Raw genomic sequence first — 14,919 nt, 5'->3', positions numbered from 1 at the left:
TATGAGTGGGGTGTTAAATTCCCCTACTATAATTGTAATACTTTCAGTTTCATCCCTTTATGTCTGTTAATATTTACTTTATGGTTTAAAGGCTCCAATGTTGGGTGCATAGATATTTACAGTTATTCTATGTTTTGTTGGAGTATCATTATGTAATGTCCTTTTTTTATTATCTCATTATAGTCTTTGTTTTAATATTTAAAACATATTGTCTGATATATGTATTGCTACCCTGGTCTGTTTTGTGTTGTTTCTTCCATTTGCATGGAATATCTTTTTCCATCCTTTCACTTTCAATGTCTATATGTGTCTTTAGGTCTAAAGTGAGTCTCTTATAGGCAGCATATAAGTAGGTCTTTGTTTTTTTTCCAGCCACTATGGTGATTTAAAAATTTTAAATCTAATCATGCTATTACTTGCTCAAAATTCTACAGGATCAAGTTGAATTCCTTACTAAGCATTTCAGGCCCTTTGTAGCATAACAGAGCATAGGTTTTAACCTTTACTACTTGTACATTTGTATTCTTCATCTGAGTTGTTAATGAGTTAAAAATGTTAAATTCTAAAAGCTAGGTGCTCAAGGAATGGTTGCTGTTTCATGCCATATTCTTTAGCCCTACACATTGATCCCATAGGATTGCACTTAATTTAGTAGATGTAGCTGGCCTGTTTTGTGTTGTTTTTTTTTTAAGATTTTATTTTTTTGACAGAGAGAGACAGGGAGAGAGGGAACACAAGCAGGGGAGTGGGAGAGGGAGAAGCAGGCCTCCTGCCGAGCAGGGAGCCCGATGCGGGACTCGATCCCAGAACCCTGGGATCATGACCTGAGGCGAAGGCAGACACCCAATGACTGAGCCACCCAGGCGCCCCGGCCTGTTCTTTTTTTTTTTTTAAAGATTTATTTATTTATTTATTTATTTATTTATTTATTTATTTATTTATTTATTTGAGAGAGAGAGAGAATGACAGAAAGCATGAGAGGGAAGAGGGTCAGAGGGAGAAGCAGACTCCGTGCTGAGCAGGAAGCCCAATGTGGGACTCGATCCCGGGACTCCAGGATCATGACCCGAGCCGAAGGCAGTCGCTTAACCAACTGAGCCACCCAGGCGCCCTGGCCTGTTCTTTCTTGATACTTGTTCCAGTTTGTGCCTCAAACAGCCCTGTCCCTGGTCTGGTTAATTCCTACCCATCTTTCAAAATTATAATTGGGTACCGGGGCGCCTGGGTGGCTCAGTTGGTTAAGCGACTGCCTTCAGCTCAGGTCATGATCCCGGGGTCCTGGGATCGCGTTCCACATCGGGCTCCCCCTGCTCTGCAGGGAGCCTGCTTCTCCCTCTGCCTCTGCCTGCCACTCCCCCTGCTTGTGCTCTCTCTCTCTTTGTCAAATGTAAACTTTTTTTTCCCCAGGATAACTTAAAAGAACATGCCAACTGGGGCACCTGGGTGGCTCAGTCATTGGGCGTCTGCCTTCGGCTCAGGTCATGATCTCAGGGTCCTGGGATCGAGCCCCGCATCGGGCTCCCTGCTCGGCGGGAGGCCTGCTTCTCCCTCTCCCGCTCCCCCTGCTTGTGTTTTCTCTCTCTCTGTCAAATAAATAAATAAAATCTTAAAAAAAAAAAAAACATGCCAACTGTGCAAATGCATATACAATGGTTTGTTTCGTGAAGATTAAATAATCTTTCTAATGCCCCTCAGCACAGTTACACATAGTAACCACTAAAAAACCCGGTCTTTATTGTTGGTACAATCATTCATAGATCAGGTATTTGTATTCATCTTGTTCCCCCAGATTCTTCTAAAATCTACATTGCTTAGGCAACTAAATTTGGCACTCTAGTTGTTGAACACTAACTAGTTGAGTTGATATATCAGTAATAAACTTTTTTCTAAATTTTAATTTAGATTTAATTAACATATAGTGCATTAGTTTCAGAGGTAGAGTTTAGTGATTCATCAGTTGCATATAACACCCTGTGCTTTATGGTGCCCTCCTTAATATCCATCACCCACTAACTGTCTCTTTACCAAATAACTTTTGGCCATAAATCATATTAATCATAGATACTAACTATATTAGACGTTCTAGATCCTCAACTATCAGAATAATAAAATACACTATAAGTCAGCAGTACTTTTATAGCTGAAAGTTTATCATTTCCATGAGTGTTTTCATTATAGTCTTATAAATTTAGAGAACACAGTTTATAGTTATACATGGTGATGGAACAAATTAGTAGGTTATAATGTATTTATCCTGATTTTGTTATGATTATTAAAGTCAAATAATTTGATTTTATTATGCAGTAAAACTTCTTAGAAAACACCCTTTCCGTAAGTCTTATTTAGAATAAAAAAATATTTAAAAAGTCTAACAAGCTTACTAGAAAAAAATGAAAAGCACTGTTTGTTCTAACAAAATTTATTATGCAGTAATTACAAAGGTTAAAGACTCTTCCATCTCAAATAAAAATAACTGTTATAATTACACACATAATATAGTAGAGTGATTCCAATAAATATCACAGGAAATAGTGTATTTTCAAATTGGAGAGACAAATACTTTCTCATTCACAGTGTCTGACCTAGGAAAGCCTGTTCACATAATGGTCTGTATAAGGTCATGCTCTTAGTCCACACAGAGCTAGCTGTTGCCAACATAATTCTTTCAGAATGTGAAGTACCGGGCAAACCACTCCTGGCGCTGGGGATCTGGAGAAGCCACCGGGGAAGCTTCACTCTGAGGAGGACTGAATTCATAAAAAAAGAGAGACATGTAACCCAGCATTAAGCTGTTTTGCAAAACGAAGAGAAAAGCACAAAAACATCAGTGTAGATGACCACAACTGGTTCTGTGTTAGATGTGTTTTGTAGATCCCTCTACACTAGATTGGTTTCTCCACTCCATGAGAGCACGAGAGTGCATCAGCAGCTCAGATGAAGTCAGTTAAGGAGGAGCCACATCAAAACAATTACAAAAAATTACAAAAAGACAAAAATCAGACAGCTGAGAAAAATGTCACCTTCTTTGAATAAAAAAATTCGGGAGGAATTGTCAGAAATGAGAACAAGATAACATTCCTCTTTTTCAGCACCTTTTTACTTAACATTTCAGAATCTGACACAAGCATTTGATTTTTACAGATGTGTCCTCAAATATAGCTAAGTAACTAAGCCATGGCATAGTATTTTTACGACATGTATATTCATATTAAACTTTCATAATTCCATAAACAAATAGTCTAGGGGGAAAGGAATACAATTAAGAAGCCCATTTCCCCTCCATCTTCAAAGTTATATCATTTATACTTAATTCTAACTAACAATTCTTTGGGCTAGTTGAGAAAATAAAAGAATCCCTACCGTCTTTCTTTGGGGGAAATTACAAGGCACGCAACAATGTGTAATGGAAACTCCAGTAGTCAAGTTCCTTGAGCTCATGCACATGCATCTTACTGATACCTGAACATACCCATGCACAAGGGAAAATAAGCAACACAAAATATTTAGCAGGAGGCACATTCAAAAGTGTATGTGACTATTTTTATTCTTGCTACTTTTTTCTATTTAAAATAGTCTTTATGTCATCACTTACCCTAGAAAAAGGTCGTCTACCTGTAAGACTATTACTAGTGACACTGCTGAGATTTAGGAATAAGTTAAAAAAATAAATTTAAAGCAGCACAGACTCAGTAAGGTAAACCTAAACAACAATACTTTCTGACGTTATTTAATGGATAAACAATTGGGTTTCATTTAAATTCTCCTTGTTAATACATTTAATCAAGTCTGAGGTTAACTTCAAATTGGAGTATCAGTTGTAAAATTTTTTTCCTAAATTTACTTTTTGCTTTTGTGTATCATTAAATTCCCAAAGCTTACATATTTTTTATTTTGGCAGTAAGCATATATATTTGTAAATAAGCCTGGTAAGCAAGAAAGTGAAAAAGAAAATATAAGAAAAAAAATTTTAAAGTTCTGTAATAAAGATGGATTATTAGGGAAAAATTTGCTACAATACTCAAAATGAAGCAAATATCCATAAATATTAAAATTCTAAGCATACAAATTACATTAGCACCTCTTTCAGCATATAGAAAAATTGGCAAGAAATTAGAAAAAAATCTTAAGAGCCAAAAAGGAGTTCTCTAGAGAAGTGATAAATATATTGTGAAAATCTTTCACAGTGATATTTCTTTTCCTAGACTGGTCTTAAAGTAGTGAATTTCTGCAATGTAAGAAGGTAAATTTTTCAAGTTAAAAAGGAAAAGAAAAAAAATCACTGGTGAGACGGGGCTCACCTCAAAAATGTCTTGGGCTCTTTAGGTGGCACTGGCTGAGGAAGTGGTTTGCTGCTGTTGAACTCAACATCGTGGACTGGAGAATTAGGAATGGGGTCCAGGCGGTTAGGATGTCCATTGCCCACTCCACCAGATTCCAGAGCACTGAGATTGGGAACACTCACAAACCTGTTTGTTGGTGACTTATCATTCTTCTTCTTTTGCTGCATTAAAAATAATACATGTAAGGATAGTCCCTGCATAAGGACAAATGAGAAAATAGGAAGAGTAGAAGATATAAATTTGGCATGGGAAGATTTTGGAAGCTTTATGTTAAATTAGGATGTTAAAATGAACCAGTGTTACCCAAAGTGTGGTCTGGGGATCCTTGGAGGTGTTCTTTACCTACATGGAATCCTTAGGGACAGACATGCTGCTGGGCCAGAAAGAATGAGGAAGAAACACGAACTGGTGTTCATGGGGAGGGGAGGAGATGGAAAGAATGTCAAAGGGTAAAGACTACGAGGGGAAAGGGAGGAGGAGATCTTGCAGATACCACGAGGTTAAACAGAGTTGGGCTAAAATTAGGAGAAGGTTATAAAGTTAAACAGTTTTAAAAGGGAGGTCCATGAACTTTAGCCTTCCGTCAAAGGGAGGCAGTCCTTGCCTGGAAAAAAAAAAAAAATGGGAATGGAAAAATGCTTGGCAAAGTAGTTTGAAACATATCCCACATTCCTACTTAAGACCTAAAGCTGACTCGAGTAACTGGTTTTAAATTCACTGCACTTTTTGAAGAGAGAAAATTAAATCTGCATAATTAAGTCTCATTTCCCAATTGGTGGTATCAATAATTGGCTCATAATCTTTTAAAAACATTAAAAGGTTATAAAACAAAGTGATCCATTTATTAAATTTTTTAGTTGGTCTTTAAAATTAATAGGAAGAGGAACACCTTCAGACTATCAAAACCTATCAGCTTGCAAATCTATTTTATTCACACCTCTAGAATCAATGAGCATCATCTTGCTGTACACAGTAAAATTTAACATTTTGCAAGATATTTTTGACACCATCTTTTTACAAGTTAAATCTGTGCTAATTGAATTTATGAAATATTTTTCTGCAAAATGATTCAAGTGTTTAAAAAAAAACCAGCCTAATTGGCCTTTTTCCTTTATTTACAAAGTAATGATCTTACTATCTAGACCTTGCCCTCCTCTGTCATATTCTGTGAATCATGGAGTCTCTGACAGAGTCTACTTTGCATAACTGAAAAGAGGAAGAATAATAATGTCTTCTAGAATCACAACTATTAAAGCTGAAATCACTCAAAAGTGAACAAAGATGTATCTTTTGCATTTTCTTATTCTAGTCACCAGAGGGCATAAATAAACCTACTATAGGTTTCTATTTGAAGAGATCAAAAGTATTATTGGTAAAGTTCTACAGTAACCGTTTTGTACCTAAAAATGTAATTCCAAAAAATATATTAGAAATATTCTCATTTTATTGTTTCAACAAGTCTCATAATCTTGCTTTGTTGTATTTCACCTTAAATTATGAACTTAAAAACTAAAACTAACTATATTAATTAATTCACCAATTATGAGAGCCTTCGATGTGCCAGGCAGTATTTTAGGCTCTGTAGATAGAGCTATAGGCATCCCTGCTTTAGTCATTCTGTTTCATAAAACATTTAAGTCATTCTATGTTAAAGGCTTAAAGTTTGAAGCACTCTAACTTGTGAAGGAAAGGTAGAGTCCATGTTCTTAACAAAGTTATGAGCATTGAGAGAAAAAATTTCTGGCTAAGGGCCTAACAGAAATTAGGCATAATGGGCAAATTAAATCTGAATCAAAAAATAACTTTCGCACTAGTACTTTATTTCTACTACTGATTTCTGCCAAAAGCTACGTAATCCCTATGAAGCCAATACACATAATTAATTCTTCCTTATATGCTTTATTCACTTATTTGTGGCCACTTACAGAAAATGTGATGATTTGCAACTGAATACCTACTATACCCAAAGCACTATGAGGGGAGCCATAGGAAGCTGGGGTACAAAGATGTGTAAGACTTGGCCATGTCCATTTCACTTGTCTACAAGGCTCTTCTAAGCTCCTAAGAGAGTAACAAAGTATCAGAATAGGCCATCTTCAATTTTAAGTGTCAAGAAAGATCCTAAGACTGAGAGAAGTCAAGCCCTTCTCCAAAGACTGGTAAGCAACAAGGTTCATTAACATGGCAGGCCTCAGGCCTTAAGTTAGGGAGAGCTGTTGTGTATACAGGGCTGGAGTACCTTTCAGGACCCCATAGAGGATAGTGAACACCAAGAAAATGATGTTAGTTTTCTTTGGAGATATGAAAAACAAAATGACAGAAACCAAGGTTTTACAATAATGTCTTAAGGAGTACGAATTCTCAACAAAAATATTAGTCTCATTCTGTGAAAATGTATACATAAAGAATTCATAGATTTTAATCCTAAATATTAAATTTAAGAAAACACTATTTGGAAGGTTTATCCTATGCTGCTCTAAATATTAAAAACTTTAAGCAAGTTTTAAACTACATCCCTATTTTAGAGTGTTTACCGCACATACCTTAGTCAATGGATTAATAACACCAACAGTAGGGCTTGAGTTAAACACTTTGTTGAAGTTAGTTTCTCGATTGACTAATTCCAGCTGATAAAACTTATTATCCTCCTACGCAAAAGAATTATAAACATCACTTAGACATTTTCTGTTGAAAATTTAAAACTGTTTAAATGCCATTTCATTCAAAATTTACTATAAAACATGAGTGAGGACTTATATACTTCGTTCATCAAAGATTTTGAGATCTGACTGCCAGTGTCTTAATGACTGCTGGTGGGAAGGTTTTCAAAACTTTTCAAAATCCTATGCTTTGGGGCTCTTCTCTACCCTTTAATAACTTTTTTCTCCAAGACTGGATTGAAATGTTTTATTTGGTCCCATCTCTATTCCAAAGGGCTGACTGTGCAGTTCGAGCAGTTTAACTTACATTCATGGAGTTGTATGCATGGTTATGTTGTTTCTATAAAGGTGACACTGATATATCATTATTTTTCAGTACTGGAAATAAATTTGATCTTGCCTAATCTCCTCTCTGAGACCTCAGTGTTCAGGTGACTTTTGAACAACACAGGTTTGATCTGCATGGGTCCACTTACATGCTGATTTTTTAATTTTTTTTAATGAATACAGTACTATAAATGTTATTTTCTTTTCATTATGATTTTCTTAGTAACATTTTTCTCTCCAGCTTATCAGAATACAGTATATAATATACAAAATAGGTGTTAATTGACTTTGTTACCGGTAAGGCTTCCGGACAACAGTAGTTTATTAGTAATCCAGTTTTCGGGGAGACAAGTTATATGCGGATTTTCGACTGTGCAGGGAGTTGGTGCCGCATGCACTATTCAAGGGTCGACTGTATTACAGCAGTGCTAATCACTGACCAAAGAAAAAGTGACCTACATACAGATAAATCCTTTGCCTTTCACTTCACCACCACGTGTCAAGTGAACAAAGTGTAGGAAGTAAACACATGAGTCTGAAATGCAGGACTGCGCTCGAGTAGAACTAGATTCTTCATCCCCTTCTTAGATACCACTGTTATTCGCACCAGTCTCAGCCCATGTGCTTCAGAGTCCACAGAATTGGTATGCAGTGGCAAGAGTGTAGAACAACCCTTAGCTGGATTCCTAGCAACTAGCTATATTGCTTTGTGTTTGCTTTATTCTTTGAAGTCTAATACCTATCCTGTTGCGAGGATAAAATACAACTATGTCTTTAACATCTGTTAGCTAAGAACTGGAAAAGCTATTTCTACCATAGACGAAATAAATATACTTAATTCCTTTGCTAACTTCATGTGTGGAATAGAAGGTAATCAGAGGAATCTATGAGGCCTCTGCTCATGTTCACAATGCCTGGAAAATCTTGCCAATGTCTGCTCCTGGGTTCCATAATGAACCCCAATCTATAACCTTCTGCTTTTAGCAGAAACTTGTAGTCCCAGCCAACAGGATGACTTTCCTAAATGCCAACAAAGAGAGGTTAAAGAAAAAGGACTTCAGAAATAAATGCTTCTAGGCTCTCTTTGCATGCTAACATCCATAGTTTTCAGTTGAAGAGATCAATGAACCAATAGAGTGATTAGCATTCTATTTTTAGTTTTGACTCTGAAAGATTTTTCTTTTTTTGTGACCATAAAAAACAATTAATTATTGATCAGGATATATAATTTTGGAAGACTCTAAAATGTTTTATGAATTAAGACATTTGCGTATTATTCTTGAAGAATAATAGCTTTAATGAAGGCAGTTTTTTTATTGTTAAAACTGTATTTCCTTCCCTGATGGACTGCTCAGAGACCCTTACACCTCAGTCTGGACCAAGACTCTTAAGAGAGAGCCTATAACTTTTCTTAGTTAGAACCCTAAGAAAATGGAACCCTTTTCCCATGAGTATCTATTTGGATCAGGGTAAGTTAACATGACTAACTGGAAGTACACAGTGCAGCCTAATGCATGCGTTGATTCTTTCCTATCCCATTCTAATTCTACATGAACAATACACACCTTCAATAACGTATTAACTATATGTTGGCAATGACATTATTAAACAAAAATAAGTACTGAAGACTTTTAAAAAAAATACTGAAAAGAGGCACAATCCCCTTACCTAATACCAAATTTAAAAATTTGTTTCTTATCCTTATTCATGAACAATTTTAATAAACTTTTAATCACAATGCACATATTTTATACTTTCAATTTTCATTTAGCATTACTTAATACTTAACCAACAGACTGTTGATTGGCAAACATGGTAACTAACATGGTTATATCCCCCCCCCCAAAATCTTACAATTAATTTCTTTATGACTTGGTCTCTTTCTGTAAGCATGGCTTTTAATTCTGTAATCATCTGTATATCTTCTGGTTTTGATTCTCTCATTAGATATTTTTCTTCTATTTCTTCTAGTCTGAAAACAAGAAACCTTTTAGTTCATTGACAGGACTCAGACACATTCTTCTGTAATACCTACATTTTTCAAATTAGTCCAGTTGAACACATACAAAATTTAAAACCAATTTTTTTTCCTTAAAACTTTTCAGAATAACATGACTGCCTCAAATAGCTCTAGTGTTATTAAAGGCTCTAAGGGGGTAGATGATGTTATTAAAGACTTTACAGATTACTTTTGGAAGAATTCACTCATTGTAAGTCATTCAGCAGTGTGTGGGGATGAGGTGAGGTAAGCTCTGTAGAAGAAATGATATAATGAATAATACTAACCTCTAAATATAGGTCTGATGCTGGAATTGTTGTCTCCCTATCAGGAGAACTTACCAAAAATACACTCCTGTGGGATGACATAAGGCTTGGTAACATATAGAAAAGGGACAAGAAAAGATACAGAGGAAAGGGAAACAAAGGACACATACATGACATCATTCCTTCCTGGTTTATGGGAAACACAATTTAAAAATTCTGTATTATCAGCTAATACATATACACTGTAAAAAGGCTCATCAGATAAGATAATTTTCTAGGCTGCTTCTGCCCCAAATGAGATGAGAAGGCAACAGGCCTGAATGCCACTGAAGACTCTAGAATAGAGGCCACCTTTTATGAGCAGAGGCACCATAGATCCTGCAGAGTCTAAAAATATAGGACAGGGCAGAATGAAGAGGATGCAAATGGAAACTGCCAGCTCAGTTGGGAGTGTGGGGGAGAAACAATTTCAGTTTTAGAAACTTTACATAATTACAGCAATTTAAAAACTTACTGTTTTCAAAGTAAAAGGGTAGAATGTAAGCTCAAAATCATGGTGAATGAAGATGCACAGAGAAATTTATTCAACAAATACTGAGTAACATCTATCTTCTAGGAATCACAAGAATCTCTGTATATTTTAGGAATTTTAGTAAAAAACTCCACTAACTCAGCCCATCCTAAAGTTCTAATCTGGAGGGTTCAGGAAGATATGTGGGTAAAGACAAGTGTGGGGTTAGGAAGTCAATGTCTCAGGATCAGAGGGGACTTTGTCAATTCAGTTTGAGGTTAGTTTCACTCTCTTTTATTCTTTTGTGACGATGCAGACTGAGTAAAAAATGTGCTTCACTGGGCTCACATAGAGGGACCTTGTATTTTGTCATGATACGGCATTTTATGGGCAAAAAAAAAAAAAGCTTGAGAAACAATGATCTAGTCAAGGAAAAAGGCATTGGGTTTAATACCAGAGTAGCCACAAGATGTCTCCGTGGTACTTTATCATTAAAAGCAAAATAGAAGACTTTTGAACTAGCTGAACAAGAATACTTGGCAGTAAATGGTCGCTAAAAAACTCAATTTAATGCCCTATTTAAAACTATTATTAAACAAAATAAAAAATAAAACTATTTCTACTGTTTTGTTCTAGTACAATAAGTTAAAGTGAGTCTAAAACAATCACTTAAAATCCCTGAACCACCTTTTTCCGCTCTGAGCCTCAATTCTAGTGTATGTTTTCATTTAAACATGCTTTACCTACAAAATTATTATCAATTAATATCACCAAAAAAACTTTAAAGAGATACCTTGATATTAAAAAGGGAAAAAATAATTGATTAAATTGAAGAAACAATTCATATAAACACAAATTGGAAAGCATTAAAGGAGAGAACAAGTAATATGATCTAGATTTAACTTGCAAATATACTTCCAGAATTACTAAGTCTTTCAGAATTCTAACAGGAAAAACACCTGGTATTACTCTGATCCATTTCAAGCCAACACTGGTCAACAGTCTCCCTTTCTTCAGCTGCCCCGTCAGTTCTCTAGGCCAGCACAGTTTCCCAAAGACTAGGTGTGTGAACAACTGGTGGTACAAGGAATGATCTTACTTTGTTCTCCTTTAATCTTTCTGGTCACAAGAAGGAAACAGTCTTGGTGTGGTCCTATGTATCTTAAATGGCCTTCACAACATAAGCTTATGACCCTATTTCACCGGGCTCAGACTGGCCTGCAGTAGCAATAGCTAGCTAGAATCTCATCACACGGTTTTATTTTCACAGACTTTACATATTTATAAGTATAGCCTGGCCTCTATTTAGAAAAATGGATACAATTTTTCAGTAGTGATAATGGTTTTACTGCAGAAATAATCAAGTCTTCCTGTTAAATTTTTAAGTTACAGTGAATCAATTAAAAATATGAAAACAGTTTCAAAGGTAGCCAGAAATGACCAAATTCTGAAAGATTAAAGCCTGGGAAACACTGTGTTGAGGGAAACATACAAGTTTATATAGTCTTTTACTCAAAATATAGGATTTCCATTAAGAGAAAACAGAAGTAAAACATATATAATTACTAATTAGGTCACTGTTGGATTCTCCCCAGGCATGCATGCCCTGGTTTTTTTTTTGGCTCTGACTATATAGGTCAATGTCTAGGGTTCGTGGACAACACAAACCAAAAATATGAATACCTAAAACTGTATAAAATGCGTAAAAATGTTTTCAAGGTAGCAGTTCTCCTGGGTTTTAAAAAAATAACTGACAAAGTCAGTAAATTGAGATTCTAGGCCAAACAACAGTATTGGCACACATGTGCTTTAGACTCTTAATTGTATAAGGATAAACTCTATTATACCATCCTCTCTATGGAGTTTAAGAAATATATAATTGAAGAAGTCTAATGTTGAGCCTTTCTTTCCCCATAATTTATGGGCACGGATCTGATGCATGACAACAGAAATACTTTTTCCTTACCTCACAAAGCTTATGAACACAACCAGAATGGTAATTTAAAAATCAAACAACAACAAAGAATGATCAGAGTATTATAGATAAAAGAACTCAAACAACTTTTAAAGAGTAAGTAATTCTGGCATGGTGGAGTGTTTCTTTTCAATTAGGGATTACTGACCTACTTAACAGCCCCGTACAGAAAACTCAATGCTTCCCCCAAGAAGAAACTATCTTTTTGTTTCAGTACAGTGAGAAGTTAATGTAAACTTAGACAATCAATAATAATCTCTGAACCCCCTTTTCTGCATAATAAAGATCTATAATGATCCCAAGTTCTACATATGTTTAGATGTAGATTAAAGTTCTTTAAAACAGTTCATTCTCTCATTTGTTTCTCAAACAAAAACTGTGACATATTAGACACAAGGTTTTTACTACTATATCACTCAGAAAAATAAAACCATTTCTATAGAATATCCAAAAATCTAAGACTTTAGTACCCAGCACTAGAAAAGGGGTTTTTTAGTAATCATTCCATAAGAGCTACAGAACTCATTACCATTTCTACAATGTTTAGAGGGTATTTTCTGTTCTTTAAATTTCTAGTCCCCTCTTCCCTGGTGTCCAAACAGGATTTGGGGTGGGAACAGAAGCAAGAAGCTTCCAGCAGCTCCAGAGGTCCCTCCCCTCCAGGATTCAGCCTGACCCATGTTCCTCCAGGCCTCCCACTACCACCCACTTCTAGATATCCACCGGGTTTTTCCAATTTCAAAGAGTTAAAGTCAGCATGCAGTTGGTTAGTAACTTCAGTAAGGTGCCCTTGGTCCTTTGCAACAGGCAGAGAAAATTCACATGTCCCCCAGCTCCTTAAGCTGGAATACACTCTCCTTGCTCACCACCTCTGACTACATCTAAGCTGTTCAGCAGATCCAAGCACACTGCATTTAAGGAGATAGAACAGAAATATCCAGTTGTATAAAACTGTGCTTTCCAATATGGTAGCCACTAGTCCATATGTGGCTATTTACATTTGAATTAATTAAAATTGAATTAAAAATTCAACTCCTTGGTTGTACTAACCACAATTCAAATGCTCAACCGCCATTTTGTGAGACTGGTAACAACTGTACTGGACAGAGCACATATAGGACATTTTCGTTACCACAGAAAACCTACTGGACAGCGCTGGTCTAAATACATTTGTAGGTATGTTTGGTTTCAACTAAAAGAATAAATAAGCTAGAGACTAATTATATGATAGTGGTAGTTTTCTGTTGAAAGAAATATAGTTGGTTAGCATGGACCTATACTAACCTAGTATAAAACAAATGGTAGATCTAGAAAAGCAGATAAAATATTTGACTCATGAGTAATACTAATTCTTTCATCATTAAAAATTAGCATAATATAAAAAACTAATTTATCTACTGAAAATTCATAATGTGTAAAACCACATAAAACAGAATAAAGTAGAAACGAGCCTTTAATCTTTGTAAATTAACATTCCTAAGGAGACAGGACACACGGACAGACAGGTTATCCTTTTTGTGAGCATGTTTTTTCAGACTGTGAAGAAGGGGATGCCAGGACTTCAGCCTCTGTCCAGTGAGGCCAAGAAAAGGAAAAGTAAACAGTAGAATTTACTGTAACTAATTTTTGCAAAATGCCTATGATTATGAGCTCTTACTGTGGCTCAAAAGGATTTAAAAATTACCTCCCACAACAGCAAACACTAAAAAATCACTGTGACTGGGAAAATGATCTCATGAGTCTCCTCACCATTTCAAGTGTAACTTCATGAAGTGGTAAATGTTATAGGGAATCCTCAAAAAAATTCATTCAGGAAACATTTGAGTGCCTATTAATGTGAAAATGCTGTGTGTGTCCAGGAGAGGGTACCTCACCTCAGGAGCTGCTGAAGTAAATGCCAACCACTGTGGGAGGGTGGTGGTGTCTGTTTTTGTTTCAGCTTGAGTGAATGTGGGTATATATATTACATATATGTAACAATATTTACTATGAGGCTTAGTTAGTTAAATGGGTAAAATGTGAGATGAGTTTTAGATTGGGGGAAGGTAATCAGGTAGTAATAACGTAGGAGATTACTCTAGACTGTAAACACAGGAGAATCTTAGAAGGAAACTGAGGTTGGTGTGGCTGACACAGGAAGGTTAAGGTGTACCTGAGACTAAGGTTAATGGGATTAGTCACTATTTTGACTTTACTAAAGTATGTGGAGATATCTATATATTTTTATGCAGGTTTTTTAATTGGTTAGAAGAAGAGAGACTAAAGGTGAATAAACCATTTGCAGCAGCAGCTTAGAATAGGTTAATTCTGAGATAATTTAAGTTGAACTAGAGTTTAGGCCTCAGACACGGGAGTGAATGCTATTTGCACATTGGCTCTAACAGTTTATAAGTGTGTAGGAAAGAGAGGGGCTATTAAATACTTCCTTAAAACATTAAACAATAATTAGAGATCTTGGTTTTTAACAATATTGGAATTACTATATATGAGTAGTAACTATTTCTGATGTTTTACTTTCATTAATTTTTTAAAATCAAAATTAAATGCTTGTTTGTAGGAACTCGAACAATATCTATGTAGAGTATAAAAAATAAAAAGGAAGATTTTACTCTTCCCCACCTCCAGTACCCTGTAATCCACTCCCTAGAGGGGAGTCCTGTCATTAAAATTTTGTATTTGTTTTTTAAGCTCTTTTGATATTTGTATATAAAACACGTATTATTAGTGTATGGGTAGGATAATATTCCTAATGGCCACCAATATGCTCTTTTTACTTAACATTATATAATGGACATCTTTAGAGTTTTCACCATGGCCTGACAGTTCATGATTCTGAGGCAC

The 14,919-nt window shown here is 35.6% G+C and overlaps 1 protein-coding gene and 1 long non-coding RNA gene across 9 annotated transcripts in view; one reads left to right on the top strand and one right to left on the bottom strand.

The window, feature by feature from the left end:
• The window catches only part of LOC113926944, an 82,063-nt gene that overhangs the window by 34,089 nt on the left and 33,055 nt on the right, over positions 1-14,919 (top strand). The gene's annotated exons all lie outside the window — the stretch shown is intronic.
• Positions 2,156-14,919, bottom strand: part of FAM184A (family with sequence similarity 184 member A) — a 111,033-nt gene continuing 98,269 nt past the window's right edge. For 2 of the 8 annotated variants that reach the window (XM_027602380.1, XM_027602377.1), the window contains 4 exons: positions 9,182-9,299; positions 6,884-6,988; positions 4,299-4,501; positions 2,157-2,747 (listed from right to left, as the gene is read on the bottom strand). In XM_027602380.1, the coding sequence (XP_027458181.1) occupies positions 2,666-2,747; positions 4,299-4,501; positions 6,884-6,988; positions 9,182-9,299 (508 nt within the window). In that variant the 3' untranslated portion in view covers positions 2,157-2,665. Of the gene's footprint in view, positions 2,748-3,360; positions 3,460-4,298; positions 4,502-6,883; positions 6,989-9,181; positions 9,300-14,919 lie in introns of all 8 variants that reach the window. The other 6 variants (XM_027602378.1, XM_027602381.1, XM_027602382.1 and 3 more) reach the window with 4 other exon arrangements.

Source organism: Zalophus californianus, chromosome 7 (genome assembly GCF_009762305.2).
Source record: "Zalophus californianus isolate mZalCal1 chromosome 7, mZalCal1.pri.v2, whole genome shotgun sequence".
Classification (NCBI taxonomy): Eukaryota; Metazoa; Chordata; class Mammalia; order Carnivora; family Otariidae; genus Zalophus; species Zalophus californianus.
Note: the sequence above shows the minus strand (reverse complement) of the source record. Positions and strands in the feature narration are given on the sequence as shown.